The following is a 24772-nucleotide window of genomic DNA, read 5'->3' on the forward strand; positions in this document are numbered from 1 at the left end:
TCGTTCCTCTTTCCCCATCCCTCCCCTTTTCATCTCTGCCTCGTTCTTCTTTCTTTTTTCCTCTGAACTCAAATAAGGAAATAACCCAACCTTCAGGATGATCATATGCTTGAGTGACCAGACATCTCAGTTGAATGTCGCTGACAGAATGTAAATCAGCTTCTCAGCTCTGTGCTAAAGGCCCAGCTTTTAGAAATTTTCCAACTGCCTGTGGACTGATACTTCTGTGAAACACAAAGATGAACCACTACAAAAATAAGATGTAAAATGCAAGCATAAATTTTTGGATTTAAACAAAATTCCTCTGTCAGATTGATATAAAAATTTCTAAACACTCCCAATTTTTGTTTTTATCCAATTATGAATCTTGCCTGTCCCTAGACCATATTTTGAGTAGCATGGATACAGATTGTTACCTTACATGGAGATATTTCATATTTATATTTCAGCCCATTTTCTTTGGGAAAACACAGCGTTTCTGGCCTCTTCTCTGCTCATCTTAGTTTGTCTAAACACATATCTAAGCCTTACTGATTTCTCCAAGAGCACACCACTTCAGCTTGGTGGAGAGCTTCCTCCAGTACACACTAGCTTACAACCCTTGAGCTAATGGGCATCACTCTTATTCTTTCTCTTTAGAAGTTTGAACTTACATTCTGTTCCCTAGGTCCCATTTACCATTGGTATATGTGCCCCTTCCTGTCCACTTGTCCTTTGAGGTACCTGATTGGGCTCTTAAGTAAATATATAAAAAATACGTTACATATATTACATATAACTACATATATATATAAAAACTGCATGATATGGTTTAGCTGTGTCCCCACCCAAATCTCATCTTGAATTATAGCTCCCATAATCCCCATGTGTCACAGGAGGGACCTGGTAGGAGGTAGTTGAATCATGGGGGCAGGTCTTTCCCATGCTGCTCTCATGATCGTGAATAAGTCTCAGAGATCTGATGGTTTATTAATACAAAGGGAAGTTCTCCTGCACATGCTCTCTTGCCTGCTGCCATGTAAGGCGTGCCTTGGCTCCTCCTTTGCCTTCCACCATGATTGTGAGGCCTCCCCAGCCATATGGAACTGTGAGTCTATTAAACCTCTTTTTCTTTATACATTACCCAGTCTTGGGTATGTCTTTATCAGCAGTGTGAGAACAAACTCATACAATAAATAATTGTGTATAATTTTATATAGGCACTTGGAAACTTTAGATATTAAACATAATGTGGCATACATTGTATATAAAATTATATAGCATAGAATGATATTTATATATGCAATTCTATATCATATCTATATAACATATAAACCCCCAAACTGGTTATATATATAATATACAAAAACATGTAATTAGGGAGATATTTAGACTTGCCTTACTTACCAGTGTCATTGGGATATTTGTCTCCTTTGGTACACGTCTTCCCATCATCTTCCTGGATGTAGCCTTCCCGGCACTCGCAGCGGTAGCTGCCCAAGGTATTGATGCAGATGTGGGCACACAGCGTCCCATTGCTGCTGGCACACTCATCAATATCTGGTTTGAACCAAATGTAGAGAATACTCAGTTTCTGAGAATTCACTTCTAATACAACAGGTGACATTGGGCTTGGCCTCTCTGTTAATAACAACAAAGGACACTTGGGCCGACGTTGATCAGAGAAGCCTGGAATAAAGCAGGGAGCTAGAAATGTAGGCCATCCGTAAAAACAGCACTTTTGGCCAAGTGGCCATTGTTACAGGCTGATTAGTGATGGGGTTCCTGGCTGTGGCTCTGCCACTCCCAAGACATGTGGCTTAGACTGCTAGCCTTCAGATCTCACTTACAGAACAATGACAATGAAGCCTGCCCTAAACACTTCATAGGGCTACTTAGAAATGAAAATGAGATCACCAGTGGCAACACTCACTTAGAGAAGAAAACATTACAGAGATGATTTTTTGTGAGTGCCCTACTGTGCTGAGGATTTTTAAGTTTCCCTTTATGGTGTAGGTTCCAAACAGCATGATGGTGACCCACAGGTCACTTAGGAATGGTCCCTTCCCAGTTAAAAGCCATGATGGCACCTGGGAAAAGATACTTCTAATAAAAGAAAATAGTCATAATGGGTCTAATGGAAAGAGTCTTCCCCAGAAAATGTCTGCCTCATCAGGAACTCAGACAGACCCCTCATGGGCTGTGGAAATGAGCCATGGGACCACCAAACAAGTCCCCACGAAGAGCCCATGTTAACTACGCACATCATGGACTTGCTCCCCTGCTGCATGGTGGAAACAAAAAACGTTTCCCACCACGAGGACAGTGGGAGGCCCAACTCCATTTCCTGTTCACTGGTTGAAGACACTGGGTAGCAGTGGGTGGGAACCGTGGCATGCAGCCCCAGACTGTGCACATGTGCTGGGCAGACAGAGGCCAGCGCTGAACTTGAGGATGGCAACAACTTCCCAGCCACTCCCTGCACAAGCTGCCAGTGACCCAGTCCCTGTATATGCTGAGGGGAGGGTGGTCATCTGGACGCTCCCCTGGCAGTACCGACTAGGTCATCTGTGGACTGGATGTTGCAGCTGCATCCTCCTCTGCAATTCCTCAGGCTCGCTGCCTTTCCCCAGGTGTCCTAAACCTACATGTGATGCTGCCTGTACTGCCCAGAGAGAGGAGATTAAGCTGATATCAGAGATAGAAATAGAACTCTTAGTAGAAGGCAAGTTCTGCTGGTACCCAAGCCCCCAAGCAAAAAGAACAGGGGTTGGGTGTGGTGGCTCATGCCTGTAATCCCAGTGCTTTGAGGGGCCAAGACAGGAGGCTGAGTCCAGGAGTTCCAGACCAGTCTGGGCAGCATAGTAAAATCCCATCTCTATAAAATAGGAACAAAATTAGCTGGGTGTAGTGGTGCATGCCTATAGCCCCAGCTACTCAGGAGGCTCAAGTGGGAGGATCGCAGGAGCATGGGAGGTCGAGGCTGCAGTGAGCCAAGATCATACCACTGCACTCCAGCCTGGGCAAGAGTAAGCCCTGTCTCAAAAATAAATACATAAAGAATAGGGTTCAGGAGCTGCTATAAACTGAAGTAAGACCCTTGTGCCTGGGACCTGAGCCTCACGGAATGGCCTGTGCCTCTCTCTGCAGGAGAGGTCAGAGATCCCTGCTCCATTTACTTGGGAGTCACAATCCCATTCTCTGGCATTGTGGGGCACCATTCCCACATGCTGACAGGGAGAAACCAGAGGACCTACAGTTGGAACTTCTCAGAAATGGTGCTCCCTAGAGCCCCTGCTAGGCTAGAGAAAGAGGGATGCTCATGACAGCTGGTTTATTTCCCATGTAGTCTCTGCAGTCTCTGCAGTTCATCCTCCAGCTGATTCTTAAATCTCATCATGCCTATGAATCATTAGAGGCATTGGTGTAAATATGCATGTGTGGACCCACTCTCAGAGTCGTGATTCACTAGGTGTGGAGAAAAGGCCAGGATTTTTTTTTTTCCTAAACGAGGACCCCAGATGTTTCTCAGGTTAGCTATGAACTGACCACACTTTCAGACACATAGTTCCAGAGGAAAAGGAGCCATAAAGCTGCCTTAGAACCTCAAGGAATGCACGGCTGGGACAGCCAGTTCGTGAGGGTGACAGTAAACAGGCTGGTGCCGTGGATGGCGCAGGCTCTGCTCAGCTGCAGCCCAGGTGGCTGGCTTCGGCTCCCTCCGACTTCCTCCCAACCTGTCTGCCATATGGCTACTTCCTTTTTTCCCCAATCATCTTCTAAGAGAATGTTTATTCTTCTTTGTTCTGTCTGCGTTTTTACGTTTCTGACCACTTATACTCTGTTTTACATTATTCCAGTTTATATTTGGGCGTGTTCCCCTTCTCCTGCTCTTATGTCTCACTGCCAATTAGGACCTCACTGGTACCAGATCCCGGAAGAATTCCTGGGGCCTAGTTGGTTTTAGTAATTGTGATGAAGGGCAGTGATAAGCTATCCCTAGGATAATATCAAACACAACTTCATCCAACAAGTACGAGAACTGAAGGGTCCAACCAAGGACAGAACCATCTGAACAAGGCACATGTTCAGAAGCTGGAAACAAAGCACATTCCCAACACACCCAGACAGTATGGCTTCTCCCGCTTCCGGTGTCTCTCCCGGTCATATCGGTATCCTGGATAACAAGTACACAGCACTCGGCCAAAGTTGTCTGTGCACTGCTGTTCACAGGGAGCCTCGGCACAAACGTCGTAATCTGAAAAAGCAAAGTGAGAGCTCACGTCAACCACAGGAGGAGGCGGGGTAACCTGGCCCTGGCCTGGAAAGGACTTTCTGGGCTGGGCTCTGCTCAAGAGCACATGTGAAGTGTGGACAGATACACTTAGAGGGACAGGAACTCTTTCGGGCTGTGGGGCACCTTCTAAGAGTACTGCAATGGGTAACATACATGGCATCACATCACTCGTGATTTTCCCCCTAGGTCGCCTCATCATCCTTTAGTCTTTGTCACTATCCAGAGAGAAAAGACTCTTAAGAGGGCCAGACTCTGCGGATTCCCTCGGGGGTGGGGTGCTGTTTTGTCTTGTTCATCAACTGCTGTAGAGGCAGGGGACTCCACCCAGCAGAACACTAAACAAAGGCCAGCTGGGGTGACAGGCGTTGGCGTCATCATATGGGAGGAAGGGCTGGAAGTCAGGCAGGCTCGGAGAGGTAGGAAGGGGACTTTGTGTATACATGTCTGGACTCATGCTGCTAAAACCTGAGACTGGGTAATTTACAAAGGAAAGAGGTTTAATTGGCTCACAGTTCCACACATCTGGGGAGGCATCACAATCATGGCTGAAGGTAAATGAGGAGCAAAGTTGCTTCTTACATGGCAGCAGGCAAGGGAGTGTGTGCAGGGGAGCTCCCCATCAGATCTCGTGAGACTTATTCACTAACATGAGAACACCATGGGAAAGACCCGTCCCCACGATTCAATTACATCCCACCAGGTCCTTCCCATGACACGTGGGAATTATGGGAGCTACAATTCAAGATGAGATTTGGGTGGGGACACAGCCAAACCATATCACTGTGTAACAGAAATGTGCATGACTTATAAGAGAGCCGATGCTTATATGTGTATATCGTATAAGTGTGCATCCTAGGGGGTTGATCTCTCATGCTGAGAAGGGATTGGGTGAGTTTGAATGGTTAGAGGTCTCTTTCCAGCCCTCAGCCTGTGCAAACTGAGGTGGATACACTGCTACTCATAAAGAATTAGGGCATCTGCTCCTCTCAGTTCCCAGGAACTGATATGTAATGAGCCTCTGAAGGGACTTTGGCTCTAATTCAGTAGCTCAGGCACAACACTGACTCCCAGGTGAGAGCCAGCACCTCATTAATCCTTTGCACTATCTCCTCCAGGTGCTGACAGATAAACTATCCTTGGACACCAAGTGAGTCTGGCTTTGCTCCACCACATATGAAGGTGAACGGGTGGGCCGTCAGCTCCTGATGCAGGGAGGGTTTGTGTGACAAGTATTGTGCCATTCTCACGATGACCTGGAAAGCTGCCCTTGTAAAATACTCCTTCCCATGATTGTGATTTCAGGCCTGCTTTGCCTGCATGGTGTTCTGACCAACCCTGCACACTGTCTCTAGCTACACATTTCCTCCACTTGGCATCACCTCTAGGCAGCCAAGGTTCTGTGCTCTTTATATTAGAGAGCATGATCCTGGCATAACTGGCTGTGAGCTTCCCTGTTGGCTATTGCCACCATTCCGCAGCAGCTGGGAAGGGGAAGGAGGAGGCAGAGAGGCTGTGAAAGTGTTTGAGTTGATCATGGTGCCTAACAAGGCAGTTCCCTGTCTCTCCTACCCTTCCTGCTTCCCTGAGGAACCACTTCCAACTCTTCCAGCTGATTCTTTCTACACTCACTTCTGCATCTCTAAACAGCGGACTGCATTGCTTCTTTATTTTTATTTTAAATCCTCTCTAATGACTTCCAGTAACAGAGGAGATGCACTGAATTTTTTTATGGCCTCCTGTCCCCTGCAGTCATACCCATAACTTTCTATTCCCTCCATCTGGCCAATATAGTTATGATGCAATTTTGATGTGATAATCTTTAGTATTTATACCATAATGACAACATAAAAGCTATTCTTTGCTGAACCTGGAAGTATGCTTGAATTACTTGTACCTTCTTGAAGACCTTTTTATCTTCTCTGGAATTAAAAGAATTATCTTGTATATTTTTGAGGTGTCAGTTACTGAACTTTCTTTCTTAGCTTCAAACACCCACCTTCTTCTTCTATGGGCTACTTTGTGACTTGGGCTCTGGAGTCCACATTCCTTTGTCAGCTACCAACCTCTTAGTTTCTGACATTGACACACATAGAGACACAGACAGAAACAGGGAGGCTGGAAGAGGAAGAAGGGATATCTGCCTTTTTCTGTTTTGCTTCCTGAGATTCCTATTCATGAAAGCCTAATATCAGCCTTTCTCTTCCATCCCACTAGCAGATTGTTTCAATAGCAGCTGCAAGCCGGGCATGGTGGCATGTGCCACCTCCGGAGGTTGAGGTGAGAGGCTGACTTGAGGCCAGGAGTTCAAGACCAGCCTGGGCAACATAGTGAGATCCTGTGTCTACCAAAAAGAATACAGTGGCAGCAAAATCCAGCTTGAATTTTTTCTAACACTTGCAAAAATCAGCCTCACTGTATCCCATTTCAGAGACATCAGCACCAGCCAGCCATCTGGTAGCCCCGCCTCCAAGGTCTGGGTCCCAGATCTACTAGTAACTTCCTCTAGGTTCTGAGAAATAGGGCTTGCTAGTCAGTACCTCTTCCTCACAGTTCTGGGTCCTCCCAACTTCTAAGTTTTCACTGGGTCAATATCTTCTCTTTGTTTCCCTAGCCTAGAGGTGGTAGCTGCTTCCTGCAGTTGTTACCTCAATGATACTTAGTTTTCCTTTTGCATTTTTGGTTCTCAATTACTAGTTAGCAGTTCTTCATATTAATTGCTTTCTGTTAAATAAGTGGCGAAGGCTCTGTTTCTGGACAACTTCAATCTACATATTCACAGATATCCCCTCAATTTTGCAAATCTCTTCTTTTAGGCATTTTTTCAAATTAATCTCAACTTGCTCTAATTAGGACTCTGTAGGTCTGCTGCATGGCAGCTACTACTCTTGGTCTTGAACTCCTCAGGTAATCCTCTTGTCTCAGCCTCCCAAAGTGCTGGGATTACCAGTACCACACCCAGCCTGTAGCTGCGTCCAGGAATGTGCATTCACCACGAACCTATGGATGCCCTTCACCTCCCTCTCTCTTGTGTTGGAGTCTTGTTTCCTGGATCCCACATGTATTAGTCTGTTCTCACACTGCTAATAAAGACATACCTGAGACTGAATAATTTATAAAGGAAAGAGGTTTAACTGACTTATAGATCCACGTGGCTGGAGAGGCCTTACAATCATGGAAGAAGGCAAATGAGCAAAGTCATGTCTTACATGGTGGCAGACAAGAGAGAGCTTGTGCATGGGAACTCTCATTTATAAAACCATCAGATCTTGTGAGACTTATTCACTACCATGAGAACAGTATGGGGGAAACTGCCCCATGATTCAATTATCTCCACCTGGCCCTGCCCTTGACACGTGGGGATTATTACAATTCAATGTGAGATTTGGATAGGGACACAGCCAAACCATATATCCACATCTTTCTCTCTTCCAGTTTACTCCCTTCATTTTAGTGGAGAATATTCTCCATTGGCTTCCTGACTTAAAGCAGCAAATATGAGGCAGCAACGCTTAAAAACTATAGCTTCCACTTATGAGTTCACATATTTCTTTAGACATTCTAGTTTCTTTTTGCCATCTGTTATGGTTAATGCTACAGGTCAACTTGGCTAGGCCATGGTACCCAGCTATTTAGTCTGGAGCAAGGTTCACCAGGAGGATATATATGCTCTGAATCAGTATCCAACATATGGTATGGTTTGTCCCATAACCAGGATTCACAGGTCCCAGAATCAAGGGTGGAAATGGGAGTGGCACCACTCATTGTTACCCCTACTGATCCACTAGCAAAATTTTTGCTTCCTGTTCCTGTAACTTTATGTTATATTGGCCTAGAGGGCTTAGTTTCAAAGGGAGGAATGCTTCCAGCAACAGAGGCAAAAATGATTCCATTGAACTGAAAATTAAGGTGCCACCTGGCCACTTTGGTCTCCTCATGCCTCTGCATCAGCAGGCAAAAAAGGGAGTTATTGTGCCAGCTGGGGTGACTGATCCTGGCTACCAAGGGGAAATTGTACTGTTACTCCACAACAGAGGGAAGAAAAATTTTCTGGAACACCAGAAACACCTTAGGTGGTCCCTTAGTAACTGTCACACCCTGTGATTAAAAAGTCAACAGAAGACAACTCAATTCAGGCAGGGCTAATGTCTCAGATCCTTCAGGAATGAAGGTGTGGATGACCTTACCAGGTAGAGAAAGAACCACGATCAGGCAAGGTGCTTGCTGAGGGCAAAGGGAATATGGGTTGGGTAGTAGAATGTGGTAGGTTACATATATCAGCTATGACCATGTGACAAGTTACAGAAAAAAAGCACTGTAAATTGTAATGAGTATTTCGTATCTTTCCATGGATTATTTCCATGTTTGTGTTTGTGCGTGTGCATCTGCATGCCAATCTTTGTTTTCTTCCTTCTTTTATCCTCTTATCATGTCATAAGATGTAGTGACTTTATATCACAGTATTTAAATACTGTTAACTTTACATCACAGTATTTACATTAAAGCATATCAAGGAGATGCTGGAAAAGTTCAGTGCCACAGGACTTCATACCCTCTTCTGGGGAAAGGGTTAGTGTGTTTCATGCGGGATAGTTGTAGCATGTCAGATGAACATACAACTTTGTTATTGCCTGTATCTGGAGATTAGGTATGACTTAAGGAGAGGCGTATGGGTGCCAAGTTGACAAGGGGTAGATTTGCGATAATTTTATGTGTCATCTTGGCTAGGCCAAAGTATCCAAATATTAGGTCAAACGTTATTCTAGGTGTTTCTGTGAAGATATTTTTAGATGAGATTAACATTGAAATCAGTAGACTCTGAGTAAATCAGATGACCCTCCATAATGTGTGTGGGCCTCATCCAACCAGGTGAAGGTCTTAACAGAAAAAAACATGACCTCCCCTCCCACACCCCCCCAATCTAAGGGGGACTTCTGGCCAGCAGACTCCAACTGCAACTCCTCCCTGGATCTCTTGCCTGCCAGCCTACACTGAAGACTTTGGACTTGCATCTCCACAATCTCATGAGCCAATCCCTTTAAAAAGTCTCAATCTCTCCCTCAGTCTCAGTCTCTCCCTCTCTCTCCATACATAGAAAATCAAAATCAAAATTGGTTCTATTTCTCTGGAGAACCTTAATATACAATATTTTCTGAAATCCTGCATTTGTACTTTGCATTCTCTGGGGATAGAAACAATTATGACTAAAGGTATCTTTAGTAAAAGAAACAATCACTGACTTTTTCCCACAGATTAAAACAAATCTGCTATGAAAAGTGTTCTAGCAAAAATGACAAAACAACTTTCAGCATGTGTGACCACTTTTCCTGAAAATATTCAGTTCTGGGTTATGTTAATCATAGGCGCTGTAGTTCCTTTCGGATGAGGGAGACGCGTTTTAAGACCTAGATGTTTGAAACCACTAACACTGAAAGAAACTCTAAGTATGTGGTATCCACGCAATGTGTTTTTAATTAGGTTGGGCAAGGTCTTTAGATAAGATCTTGAACCAAAGGGCCTAAAACTTAATTTTCTTTGCAGTCTGCCAAACTGCAACATAAGGGACACAGCTGGTGATTGAGAAAAGCTGATATAGAAAGAAATGCAATTATTGCGACTTTTGTGGGTTTACCCATCATGCTATAACCAACAGAATCGACTGGCAGAGAGAAATTCAGCTTAGAGAAACCCAAGACCACATCAGCCATCACACGTGGAGCGGCTCCCAGCCAGCCTTCCTATGGCAGCTTTCTCAAAGGTCGCAGCTATGATTCAAGGAACTGTCTCATCCTTCCACTGAAAACAGCAATAAATGGGAGGGATTCATCTGCTTCTAAATGATCAAAAATGGTGCTCTATGAGATAATGCAACAGAATTAGCTTGGCTGGGCTCTCGATCTTCTACAGAGATCTGGCTTCTTGGACAAAGGTGAAGAAAACTGTTTCACATTCCCCACCCATCTCACCCCAGCCCTGAACAAGCTTAACCCCATGCCCTTCAAACAAGTCTTTAGTGCTTTCTGTGTCAGGGCTCTGCCTGGAACCCACCGCAGTCCTCTACTTTCTACTTGTTTAAGTCCTGGGCAGTCTTCCTTGATAAGATGGTCTCACTTCTCCCCTCATTTCCAAGACCCTCTTTGACTGCCCTGGGCCTCTGTGTATGTGTCCCCTCTGAACACTTCCTGCTTTGAATGTCTCTATTGCACACATTGCAGTTATTACTAACAATGACAATAGCAGCAATATCAGCAGCCACCATTTATCAAGCATGTAATAAGAACCAGCCTGTGTTCCAAGTGCCTGACATGTGGCAAAATTCTTAAAACCATCATTTGACCAACATACTAATACTACCCTGTAAGAACCAAGGCTTAGAAAGTAACTTGAACTTGCCCAAGGTCACAGCTATTAGTAGGACATAGAAGCATGATTAAAATCCAGGTCTATCTGATTCTATCTGCTCCCCATCCTGGCTTCTCAACTTGAATGCATGCAACTTGAGAGCTGGGTCCCTGCCTTACTTTGTATCTGTATCTGAGTGCTGGGTTGAACACTCAGGTCGTGTTTGTTGATGGGCATGTAAAGGGACTTAAGGTTTAGCAGGTGAAAGGCAGGTAAACAAAGCAGGTGGAGAGGTCAAGGGAGGAGGGCCAGTTCTAACTGTGTATAAAATGCTAATTGGGGGATTATAGCCCATTAATCATAAAACCTGAAATGCTATATAAGAATGACTCAATGTGTGCAAACACATCATGTAATGATCAGACACTGGACGTTACATATAACAAAATTGGCATCAGAAAAATTTAATGCCAAAAAAAATTTAATGCCAAAAACTATGCACAGATGGCACAGATAATCAGACACAGATAGCACCTATATTCCTTCAACACCTAAAGTTGATAGACTTTGAGTGATTAGTTGTGAATAAAGTGACACAATCTTTTTTATATTACATACCTTCTGGGATGCATTGTCCAAGAACAAATTTATATCCTTTGCAGCACTTTTTCCTAAGAGACAAACAAATATTTAAAATATAATATTAGGTTAAAAATAAAATTCTTTTCAGTTATTGTTTTTTGAATGAAATAACCTGTGCCCAGGAAACATTGAGGCATAAAGCAAAGTAGGGGCAAAGTATTTTTAAGGCAATCTGGGATTAAAAGAAAAAATATCAATAATACAAGACCACATTTTCTAATACCGGGATATTCTTTCTGCTACATAATATATGAAATCAACATTTTGAATCCTATGAAATTAAATAATTAACTCAGACTTCAAGATACTTATATTAAGCAATTAAAGGAGTATAGGACACACATAGGAAAAGGACCTTTAAGGATGACCAGGCCTCTCATTCCACAGGCCAAAGAGATACAACTCGTTTATTATAACAATTAATGAATCATGATAACAATACTTGGCTAATTACAACATAATGATTGTTAATTGTAATATAACAATAATTAGGTAGTCAACTATTAAGGCAGAGACTGGAACCCAAACATTCTGATTCTCATTTGAGTGATTTTTTTTAAAAAACCCCTTGTACCATATAAGAGACCGAAAGGCACCTACATGATCCGAATTTAAAATACAGTGAACAGGTCATTCCTAACATAAATATTCAATACTTACTCCACTTCAACCAAGCTAAGTTAACCAAGTTAACTACCTGCTAGAAGAAAAATATTTACACTCTCTGAATAAATACAGCAAGATGCAGGCTCTCTACAACATAACATGTACAAATGTGACCCATTCTCAAAGAGAAGACAATCAATGCTGCAATCTCCAAGATAACCCATATGTTGGAATTATTAGACTTTAAAGTAGCTATTTAACTGTGTTCAACTACATAAAGGAAAATATACCTGCAATGAACAAAACAGAAAATGTCAACAGAGAAACTACTAAAAGAACAAAACAGAAATTATAGAACAGACAAACAGATCTGAAATTTTTAAACATGCTGCTAGATGTGCTTAACAGAAGAATGGAGAAATGATGTAGGAAAGAATTTGTGAATTTGAAAATAAATGAAATAAAATAAATAAATGAAATAAATAAGTGAACATTATCCAATCTGAAGGAAAGAGAAAAAAAGACTTAAAAAAGGGAACAGAGACTTGTGGGCTAATATCAGAGGTCTAAGGTCTGGTACTTGGAGTTCTAGAGGGACAGGAGACAGTAAATGGAGTAGAAAATAGATATTTGAAAAAACAATGGTTGAAAACTTCCAAAATGTAGTGAAAGAAATACATTTTCAGATTAAAGAAGTTTAGCAAGCCCGAAACGGCTAACTACACACATACACAAAATGCCTACAGATGTCATAGTCACGTTGCTGAAACCTAAAGAGAAAATCCTGAAAGCAGAGAAAAATTACACATGATATACAGGGAAAGGATGATTTTAATAACCACGAACCTCTCATCAGAAAACCACAGTAACCAGAAGACAGTGATATGACATCCTTTGAGTGCTGAGAAAACAAACTTGTTCAACCCAGAATATCCAGTGAAAATATCCTTCAAGAATGAAGGTGAAATGAAGACATTTCAGATTATAAAAAGCTAAAAATTCATTGCCAGCAGACCTGTGCTAAAGGGAGTTATTCAGGCTATCAGGAGATGACACTAGAGGGAAACGTACATCTTTAGGAAGGAATGAAGAGCATTGCAAACGTAAATATCTGAGTACATCTAAAGAATTTTTAAGTTCTGGATACATGTGCAGCACATGCTGGTTACATAGGTATACATGTGCCATGGTGGTTTGCTACACTCATCAACCCGTCACCTAGGTTTTGAGCCCCACGTGCATTAGGTATTTGTCCTGATGCTCTCCCTTCCCTTGCTCCCCATCCCTCAACAGGCCCGAGTGTATGATGTTCCCCTCCCTGTGTCCATATGTTCTCATTGTTCACCTCCCACTTATGAGTGAGAACATGCGGTGTTTGGTTTTCTGTTCCCGTGTTCGTTTGCTGAGTGATGGTTTCCACCTTTATCTATGTCCCTGCAAAGGACATGAACTCATTCTTTTTTATGGCTACATAGTATTCCATGGTGTATGCCAGTTAGAATGGCGATCATTAAAAGTCAGGAAACAACAGATGCTGGAGAGGATGTGGAGAAATAGGAACGCTTTTACACTGTTGGTAGGAGTGTAAATTAGTTCAACCATTGTGGAAGATAGTGTGGCAATTCCTCAGGGATCTAGAAATACCGTTTGACCCAGCAATCCCATTACTGGGTATACATCCTAAGGATTATAAATCATTCTACTATAAAGATACACGCACACATATGTTTATTGCAGCACTATTCACAATATCAAAGACTTGCTCTTAATTTCTCAAAGCAAAAATAATAACATACATTGTCTTGCAAGGTTTGTAGTTGCATGTAGTTGCAATAAATATGACAACTGTAGGAAAAAATGGCAGATGGTTAAATGGACCTATATGGTTACAAAGTCCCTACATTTTATGTAAAATAGCAAAACATTGGCATTTCTGCTAGAGCTAATGTTTCCTTTGTCTCATTGTCTCCTGCTCCCATTACTTTCCCCTTTCCTTGCCTTCACCACTTCCATCATCATACACAAGAAGCTGAGAATTAACCACTGTACAGTGGATCTGCAAATCTCAAGAATATACCCCAAGATATTTTGACTATAAAGGTTAAATGACCATTTTGAAGAAGTATTTTTTGGTAACTATTAAAAACATAAGATTCAAGGTTATTCCTACTGCAACATCATTCTCGCTCATTTGTGTTTGGGCATGCTTTCTAGGAAGAGAAACTGAGTTAAACGCAGTCTACCACCGGGAACTGCATGTCACCTACAGCCTGTCATGTCACCTGTGTGAACACACCATTTGCATATCAAGGTAGAGAACGGAGCACAAACCACTGATTTGGGAAATCAGACATTATCTGTGTCTTAAAACAAGTTTCAGTTTTGTCGAATAATCAGAACTTTCACGTAGGTTATATAAGGTCTTCTAAGAATTTTGACACATTTAATTTTTTTCCATCAAATTTTAATAAAAAATAATTTAAGATCATTATTTTCTACTCCTTCAAATTAGTATAATGTGATTATATTACAGGTTGAGTAACCCTCATCTGAAATACTTGGAACCAGAAGTGTTCGGATTTCAGATTATTCGGGAGTTTGGCATATTTGCAGAATACCAGCTGAGCATCCCCAGTCCAAAAATCTAAAATCTGAAATGTTCCAATGAGCATTTCTTTTGAAAATGTTTCAAAATTTTGGATTAGGGATGCTCAACCTGTATTGGTCAAATTAATTTGCTGCACTACAATTTGGTCTCCCAGGTAAATTACCATTCCTAGGAGAAACTGAAGTAATCTCTTCCTGAAACAAAATTTATAAAAATTTGATAAAATCCATAATTAGTTTTATGCGGAATTTATGAAAAGTTTTTTTTTTTTTTTTTTTTTTTTTTGGGGACGGGGCTTCGTTCGTCGGCCAGGCTGGAGTGCAGTGGCCGGATCTCAGCTCACTGCAAGCTCCGCCTCCGGGTTCCCGCCATTCTCCTGCCTCAGCCTCCTGAGTAGCTGGGATACAGACGCCCGCCACCTCGCCCGGCTAGTTTTTTGTATTTTTTAGTAGAGATGGGGTTTCACCTTGTTAGCCAGGATGGTCTTGATCTCCTGACCTCGTGATCCGCCCGTCTCGGCCTCCCAAAGTGCTGGGATTACAGGCTTGAGCCACCGCGCCCGGCCCATATGATTGTTAAAAGTCAAATTTGGTAACAGAAATTCTGAAGCACTGAAGCATAACTGGGTACAGCAATGCCACTTCATTCTTCTCCCTGTAACATTTCTCGCATGCAATCCAGTGGTGGTAGATATCTTACTTCAAAAGCATATAAAGTATGCTTTCAATATAAAAACAGTGGCATTTGGGGATGCTATCAAAACAGACTTGAGTGATACAGCTTAGGTCCCCCTGCCTGAACTGGAATTCCCAGCATAGATTAATTTGACATTTTATGTTAGAAGGAAATCATCCATCCATCCAATTTACCAATATGAATGATGTGTGGCAGTGTCCAGAGTGCTCTTATTAGACATAATTTTCCAACTTGTCAAACTAAATTATAATTTTACTTACCAAGAGAAGCCCATGAAGATATAAATTTATGATGAGGTACCAAAAGTACAGAGTCTACCTTTCTTTTCTTTTTTTTTTTTTTTGAGATGGAGTCTCGCTGTCGCTCAGGCTGGAGTGCAGTGGCCGGATCTCAGCTCACTGCAAGCTCCGCCTCCCGGGTTCCCGCCACGCTCCTGCCTCAGCCTCCCGCCACTCTCCTGCCTCAGCCTCCCGAGTAGCTGGGACTACAGGCGCCCGCCACCACGCCCGGCTAGTTTTTTGTATTTTTTAGTAGAGACGGGGTTTCACCGGGTTAGCCAGGATGGTCTCGATCTCCTGACCTCGTGATCCGCCTGTCTTGGCCTCCCAAAGTGCTGGGATTACAGGCTTGAGCCACCGCGCCCGGCCGGGTCTACCTTTCTATTCCATGAAACTTAAACTCTGTCTAGTTTTCCATAGTTTAAAAAAGTCCAAGCTCCTAGCAACCGGAAGGAAAACTGGCTTGAGTATTCATTAAAATTTCACGGTTATTACTTACTCCATTACTTGAGGCTGTCCTACAGAAAACTATAAGAGGAAGGAAAGTGTACTGGATGATTTGAAACTCCAGTGATTCAGGAGAAATTTGGATACAAGGGGGAAAAACCCACGTGTTTTTGATAATCAAATCGAACATCACAGTTAAACATATGGTTTTATTTGTCTGTTTCTATTTTAATGCTGCATTTAAGGTATAACCTCTGAGCTGTTTGATGGCATTTTAAAGTTCATGCAAATCAATATGATCCTTTACAATCTCTCTTTCCACATCCAAGATATTAAAGTTGGGCACTGTGACCTTTATGAGCATTTCAAGGGTTTAGTCCTGTCCACGCAGTGGAGTGAGAAGCAACCTGTCATTTGCTTTTTCATGAAATCAAATAATGAAGTGATTTGATATGCTTTCAAAAGGCTATGGAACTCCATCACGAGAAGATCTGAGTTTCAGGATGGGCATGCATCATTTAAATACCTGCTTAGCTAAGAATTAATTTCCCCTCTGGGTTTTTAAATTGCATAACTGACCTTAGCTCTCTGCTCAAGGCAAGGAGTTGTGAGACTGCAGTGCATCCTTCTGTCTTCCCTAGAGTTCCTGAGAATACGTTATTCTGCATGTTAAACACCCATCAATCATAAATCACCATTTAAAATAAATAATGAAATATTCTGAAGTATTAAAAAAATAAACACTGGTTGCACATGTTATACCGTTTCAAAGATTACTTACAACATTATTTATGTACAACAAAGTTGAGACAGCCAAAGCGAAATCTTGTTATGAAAGCATGGGCACTTGTTAGATCTAACTACAAACACTGCTGTATGGTTTTTATCTTTAGAAAAACAAACTAAGATGGGGAAAGCTCGTGTGATTCTGGGGAGACAATCATTCTTAATACGCTTCACGTGTGGTAGCTTGGTTTTCCAAATACAAATACTTTTCTCACTTCTTGGCAAGGGGAAGTGATTAGATGGTTGTTACAAAGAAAGGGTTTTCATTATTATATCTTATAATCCAGAAAGTCTGTAGAGTTTTCCCCTGGGTGCCCCTGAGTATAAACACATGTAAAAAAAATAATAATAAAAGTCGTGCAGGCAGAAATACACCCCTCCAGCCAGGTGTGTGTGTGAGGTTTTGGAAGGAAAAACTACACCAGAAAAATGAAGATAACAGAGATTGCATCATCAGACTGTCTGCTGGTCATTATGTTAGAGACTAGAAAAGAATTTTAAAAATAACTTCCTATAGTATTAGAAGACTAAAAGTGACCATGAAAGGTCAAGTGAATTAGCCGACAAATATCTGCACCCTTGCTGCAATGCAAGGGTAAATTGTTCTATGATTTATTTGGGATTTTCCTTGCATGGCTGCTTATTCATGCACCAGATAAATCAGATTTTTATTTATTTATTTATTTTTTGAGATAGAGTCTCACTCTGTTGCACAGGTTGGAGTGCAGTGGCATGATCTCGGCTCACTGCAACCTTTGTCTCTCAGGTTCAAGCGATTCTCCTGCCTCAGCATCCTGATTAGCTGGGATGACAGGCACCCGCCACCACGTTCGGCTGATTTTTGTGTTTTTGGTAGAGACCGGGTTTCACCACGTTGGCCATGCTGGTCTCGAATTCCTGACCTCAGATGATCTGCCTGCCTCGGCCTCCCAAAGTGCTAGGATTACAGGCATGAGTTACCATGCCTGGCCTGATTTTTTTTTTTTTTTTTTAAATGAGAGAGAAAACTGCGTTTTTGAGAGTATTTGAGAGTTCTTGGTGTTAAGGTAATATGTAATGAATGGAGCATTGGCTTTGGGGTCAACAAATGTGGGCTACAATTTTGGCTCTGGCATTTACAGAGCTAGGGATGTGACCTTGGGCTTGCTCCTTAATCTTGCTGAGCTTCAGATTCCTCATGGACAAAACATGAATAAATAGTATCTTATGCGATTGTTGATAGGATTACAGATAATATAAGAAAGGTGCCTAGCACAGGGCCTGGCTTGCAGAAGAGTGGTCTAGCTGCAGTTTTATGAATACAGCAAGCAAATGGCAAAAGCAACTCTTCCCAGTTGCTTTCATCTTATGACTTATCTCTTTTTTTCCACCTCTTATTCAATGGCAGACAAATCTTTTCTTCTAAAAACAAAATAGGGGAAGAAATAGGGAGGAAGAAAAGTAAGGGGAGAAACTTTTGATTTTGTAAGACATGTTTAAACCAACAAATCTCTGCTCTCATTTATTTCCATGGTGACTAATTTTTGGAAGCACTGATGGTTGTGAATCTTACTCTGGGGGTCATTGTCCGGAGACAGCACATGAGGGACTATTCCTTGGCAGCAATGTGGTTCACTGCCAACAGTAACAATTGTGGGATCCAACACCCAAAGACCTGGGCATTTATTTATTTTGACTTTATCCTTAGCTCTCTGAGCATTTTAGGAATACCTGAATAACTATTAATAATACTACAATGGCATTTATCAAGCAAATCATATCTTCAAGCATTGCATTATATACGATAAACTGAGCAATATAACAAAAATTGTCCACCGTGGTTGCCAAGCATCCTGGAAAGTTTCTGAACTGCCCCCTTGCCACCTCGCTCTCTCACACTGTATATTTTCTCTGCAAGTCTGCCATTGCTCCTCCACCTTTTTCCCTTCCTCGAAGGGTGGATCCATTCATAGAATTTATACCCTCACCTTTCTGTTCATAGCTCTCTCCTAAGCTGCAAATGCGGGCATTTTAGTTGCCTTCATTTTTCTTGCCTATATTTTCTAAGTTTTTAAAATAATTATTACATTATTACTTTTGGAATGAGAAAATATTATATTTTGAAACTAATAGAAAAAAAATGGCCAGGCGTGGTGGCTCATGCTGGGAATCCCAGCATTTTGGGAGGCCAAGGTGGGCCGATTGCATGAGCTCAGGAGCTCAAGACCTGCCTGGGCAACATGGTGAAATCCCATCTCTACCAAAAATACAAAAATTAGCTGGGTGTGGTGGCGTGTGCCTGTAGTCCCAGCTACTCAGGAGGCTGAGGCAGGAGAATCACTTGAGCCCAGGAGGCAGAGGTTGCAGCTGAGCTGACATTGCACCACTGGACTCCAACCTGAGCAGCAGTGTGAGACTCTGTCGCAAAAAAAAAGTCTCATGGTCTATTCCCCTGCTAAGGTGCAACAGAAAAGCATTCTGGTGGGCACTTTGGGAGGCCAAGGTGGGTGGATTGCCTGAGCTCAGGAGTTCGAGACCAGCCTGGGCAACACGGTGAAACCCTGTCTCTACAAAAATACAAAAAATTAGCTGGGTATGGTGGCAAGCACCTGTAATCTCAGCTACTCAGGAGGCTGAGGCAGTAGAATCATTAGAACCTGGAAGGTGGAAGTTGCAGTGAGCCAAGACTGTGCCACTGCACTCCAGCCTGGGCAACAGAGTGAGACTGTGTCTCAAAAAAACAAAAAGAAAAAAAAAAAGAAAAGAAAAAAGAAAAGCATTCTTGGTGTAGCCAGAGGTCTACGGCAAGTAATCCACATGCATATTTTAAAATATTGCCTTCTATTTTTTTCCCCTCTGGTAGAAGCCCCAAATTACCTACAACAGCTGCGTTTTCAGGTCACTAGTGTGACAGCCATTTTCCCATATCTGCTATTCCCTTTTTTCTATGGTAACCGAAATCCAAATTACACCTGGGCACATAACCACCCAGAATTAAGGTAACATTTCCCAGCCTCTCATCCCACCAGGTATGGTCTTACGGATTAGACTGACCAACAGGATGTGAGTGACAGACGGTCTGCAACTTCCAGGCAGTGCCCTTAAATAGAAGGGACACATGCCCTCCCCTCCTTCCCCTTCTCCTTCCCATGAGTGGGAATGTGATTGTGGAGGCGATGAGCCATCCTGGACAATGTAAGGTTAATGCCCTAGTGACGTGATCAATACACAAGGAACCTGTGTACATGACACCACTTGGTTGTGCATAAGAGAAAAATATTTCCATCTTATTTAAGCTATTCTTTTTGGTTTCAATTACAGAAGCCCAACACACATCCAAAGCCAAAATGACAAAAGGAAATGGACCCATGGAAGAAAGGCCACTGAAATTCAGAGTCTGTGCACTAAAGAGGCCCAGACAAGATGTGGCCTTTATTTTGCCCCAGGAACAACTGTGCATGGAGCCCTTGAGCCTTACAGAATGCTGACTCTTGAAGAGTAAATGTCGAGAACCTTCCTTGTAAATTATCCATTGTGAAAGGAGGCTCTGCTTTCACAGGGCTCTGATCCTTCCTCCCAGCACACTGTGGGCAGTTGCACTGGCACTCGGCCCCTTTCTGCTGCAGTTCACTGTGTAAATGTGGCGTTTCCACGGAGAGAGATCAGTACAGGAATCTGTAAATACAATGTGCTGATTTCAAGTTTTGTCCACAGGTGAGTCACTTGGGAATTTAATGGGACAGTCTTAAAGGAAAGAGTTTCACTTGTAATGACTTTGAGAAGACACAGAGGAAACTGATCTGAGATAGTCTTTCTTAGGTTAGTTAATCATGATGTGACAGATCCCATTCCTCACATGCATAAAATCCTCAAGGACAATGAAATACAATGGACATTAATTCAGGCCTACGTCACCGGAAGGAGAAATTCATATAACAACAAAAGTAGGATTTCTACTTTAAATCATTTACAGATGAGAGGAGGAACCTTCTATTTGTTTTAAATTCTGAACTTCACAGTGGCCTAATATCACAGTAAAAATTTCTATTCTGATCAGTTAAAAACTCGAAATACTGAGTTTGACTTAAACGAGAACTTACTGTATACCAAGATAAGCATTTTCCAACTTTTTTTTTTTAAAACAGGTGAGAAGCTGGAGCACAGAGCACTTCAGTTGTTAAAATTAGTAGCTAAGTCAGGACATGAGCCCAGGCTGCTGGACTCCAGAGCCCACCTCTTCCCTGAAGCGCGTGTTGCACAGGAGACATAGATTAGTAAGATTTACATTTGGTAAACAAGCAATGTGGGAAAAAACAGATATGCTTAGTGGTATGGTTTGACTGTGTCCCCACCCAAATCTCATCTCGAAATGTGTCTCCCACAATTCCCACGTCATAGGAGGAACTCAGCAAGAGGTAACTGAATCATGCGGGTAGGTCTTTCCCATGCTGTTCTTGTAATAGTGAATAAATCCCACGAGATCTGATATTTTTAAAAAAACAGGATTTTTCCCTGTACAAGCTCTTTCTCTTTGCCTGCCGCCATCCATGTAAAATGTGACTTGTTCCTCCTTGCCTTCCACCATGATTGTGACGCCTCCCTAGTCATATGGAACTGTAAGTCCATCAAACCTCTTTCGCCCCAGTCTCAGGAAGTAGCATGAAAATGGACTAACACACCTGGCTAGGGATACAACAAGACAGAGCAATACAAGCTTCATAACAGAAGTGTAATGTATCCTCTCAGTACAGAGGATAAACTCAATTTCAGGAGCCAGGGAAATACTTAGCTTGGAGTTGCCTCTGCCCCAGAAACATATACATAAGGGGCACCCATCCTCATTCACTACCAGCCCTGCCCCTCCAGCGTGGCCCAAATCCATTTTCTCTGTTGTGCAAGCTCAGCTTTCCTCTGGGCAATAATTTTCTCCATCCTTGGTTCAGATGATCCTTAGACAACCTTAGGATATCTCTCCCCAACCTGAACCTAATTTAATCTGTAGGGCATAACAGTTTGGAAATAAAAGACTACAGATAGAGTGGTTAAAAAGGCTACTAAAATATTTCAGCCTAGAGATAAGAGCATCTAAAATGGAGTGGAGAGTTGAAAAGTGAGGACAGATTTTTTTTTTTTTTCTTATGTTGGGGTCAAAATCTGTAAGATTTCCTAACACACTGAATATAGAGAATAAGAAAATCAGGGAAGTCCAAGACTAGAGATTTATTCTTGTAGAGCTGCCTGGGGGATGAGGTTGCCATGAATGAAAACAAGTTAAATCAGACTACAAGTTAAATCAGAAGAGAGATAATTACAGAATATTTTTACAGCACAGATTTGGGGATGACTAGAAGGTATTACATTCAGTTTGAATATGCTGCTTAATATGTTTTAGGCTATAGGCAGCTCAAGGCCAAGGCAGGGCATGGAGCTCTAGTGACGACCTATAGCATGGCAGATGAAGCCAACAGTGGATAAATACACCCAGGGAGGGGCCGGGTGCTGTGGCTCACACCTGTAATCCTAGCACTTTGGGAGGCTGAGGCAGGCAGATCACTTGAGGCCAGGAGTTTGAGACCAGCCTGGCCAATATGGTGAAACTCCATCTCTACTAAAAATACAAAAATTAGCCAGGCATGTTGTCCCAGTTACTTGTGGGGCTGAGGCAGGATAATCGCTTGAACCTGGAAGGCGAAGGTTGCAGTGAGCCCGAGATCACACCACTGCACTCCAGCCTGGGCAACAGAGCAAGATCTGTCTTTAAAAAAAGAAAAAAAAAAAGCACGCACCCAGGGAGGGCATGGGCCAAGGACATGGCTGGGGAGATGTCCGCCTGGCCTAACTGGGCACAGTAAAGAAACCAGAGAGTTAAAAAGGGAAGAGCTAGTGAGGGAAGTGATGTCAAGGATGCCAACAAACTGCTGTCTGAGCCTGAACAAATCACTTTCCTATTTGGGCCTCTGTTTCCTGCTCTTGGGGGGAAAAAAATGGCCCTGGACTTGACTGTTAAGGTCTCCCCTTGCTCAAGAATTCTCTGGCTCCGAATAATTATCCAAACCAATTATCCAAATTACATAAACGATGATTAACCATGTTAATCATGGTTATGTAATTCTTATGTAAAGTGTGAAATGTTCCATGAATGGCTATTTTTTTTTAGAGAAAAAGAAGTATAGGTCAAAAAAAGTACACGCTCCATCCTCAGGGTAAAAAAGAAACACGAGCTAGAAGGAATCACTTTAAGAAACTTGTCTTGGTCATTCCACACACTGGTATATGTGAGTGGCTATGACTTGAAAGCGTTTTTGCAAACATGTGGGAGAGGAAGACGACCCTCTGGTGTGCCTTTAGATGTGGCGCGCAGAGTGAGTTCTCTGTGACAGCCCAAGATGTACAAGGGGCACTGCGGCTGCCCTGGCTCTTCAGGCACCTGCCGCTCTCGGGTGGTAATGACCTCTGGACAAACCTACACAAGTGGTGGTTCTCAAGGAGCAGATCACACGCTGGTCAACACATGGCTAAACTGAACCAGCATTTCCAAGGCTGAAGAAGAGATGTTGCTGCTGTAGGCGTACTCTTTTAAAACAACTTAGGCTCCTTGATAGGGGAAGCATTGTTTAATCAGAAGAGAGAAACTGCCCCATCTCTCTATTGAGTCCTAAGGAGTTTGCAATTTATCATAATTTTTTTCCTTTTTGCAAATTTTAAGAGATAGTGCCTTGGAGTCTTAAGTCTGATCCCTGACAACAATTACAGCTTCAGTTTCTGTGATAAGGGTGGCTCTGCAGAGAATATCTTATGGGTTACAGGAGAATATACAGATGTCTACCATTGTACATCCACACTCTGTCTCCTCTAATTGACCATGAACCCCTAGAGGGCAGGGGTTGAGTCTCGGCTATCTTGAGCACTTAACCCAATGTCTGAAAAATCACAGATGCTCAATATATTTTTCCTGAAGTTGGCTAGGATTCTCTCCTTGGGAAGAACCTATCCAAGATATTATTTATAAAAATAAGGGTGATGGTTTTCTCTTTTTATCTTCTCCAGTCTCTCATTCTTCCTGCCTGTCTCCTGTTCTGTATTACAGGGTATAGGAGGAATAAGGGATTGACAGGAGCAAAGGACAGACTCAAAACAGTGCCTGGCACGTGGTGTAACCTCAGTCATGTTTCTTGTATAAAATAGCGACAGATCCATCACCTTTACCATCTTCTGCCTCAAGGAACTGAAAATATTCAACTTTATTTGGAGTAAATACCGTTCGCTCTGCTGTTTGTGATGAAGAACTGGAAGACTCAGGCAGTCCAGGCAAGCAGTCCAAGATCCAGAATCCAGGGGCTGCTTGGCAACTCAGCCACCTTGTCTGGCTAAGCAGCTGACCTAGTACATTCATTTTGTATCCCTGTTGAGTGGTCGCATAGACCTCTATGTTCAAGAGGCCTGACTGACTCAGAATCATTAACAAGTATAAAACGTGGAGATGTCACATGGTATGGTGGTTATAGGTAGCTGTTTTAAAGACAGGCAGAACTGAGTTTAGCGCTTCATTCCACCATTTACTCATTTTGATGAATTGATGTAAGTTATATATGAGCTTACATCTCCGTTTTTTCTTTGGCAAAATGGTATCTCAATATATACCTTGTAGAGTTATTTTGAACATTAAATGAGATATGTAAAGTACCTAGTATAGCACCTACTATACAGTACATGTCCACTAAAGAGTAGTAATGCTAGTAATAGTAGCTATTATTATCATCTCCTGTCTTCTCTCAATACAGGGGTTTAAGTATATATTAAATGAATGCTTATAATAGTTATGATGAAGCTCTGTGAAATACTGGGATGCCTAAAGACCAAACAGAATCAACAAGTGATAACTGAATGCTGACCCTGAGCAACTCACTGATAGAGGCCGTGGGGAAGTACAAAGAGTTATAAGATAAGAAGAACTCATGGTATCACTGAGCACATATCGTACTGAATAATACACTGAGCGCTGAACGTAAGTATCTAACAACATCATGGCCTTTACAAAGAAAATACCCAAGACATCAAAAAGCACTCAGCCCATCAAAAATTACCAAAGAATAGAGCAAGGCCAGCCTGGCCTGG

General features: G+C 42.3%; 1 protein-coding gene across 2 annotated transcripts in view; it reads right to left on the reverse strand.

Moving 5' to 3' along the window:
• CCBE1 (collagen and calcium binding EGF domains 1) overlaps positions 1-24772 on the reverse strand; it is a 286745-nt gene that overhangs the window by 57053 nt on the left and 204920 nt on the right. For both annotated transcript variants that reach the window (XM_021930180.2, XM_021930181.2), the window contains exons 4-6: positions 11234-11286; positions 4103-4237; positions 1387-1539 (exon numbers count right to left, since the gene is read on the reverse strand). In XM_021930180.2, the coding sequence (XP_021785872.1) occupies positions 1387-1539; positions 4103-4237; positions 11234-11286 (341 nt within the window). The remainder of the gene's footprint in view (positions 1-1386; positions 1540-4102; positions 4238-11233; positions 11287-24772) is intronic.

Source organism: Papio anubis, chromosome 19, assembly GCF_008728515.1.
Source record: "Papio anubis isolate 15944 chromosome 19, Panubis1.0, whole genome shotgun sequence".
In the NCBI taxonomy this organism is placed as follows: Eukaryota; Metazoa; Chordata; class Mammalia; order Primates; family Cercopithecidae; genus Papio; species Papio anubis.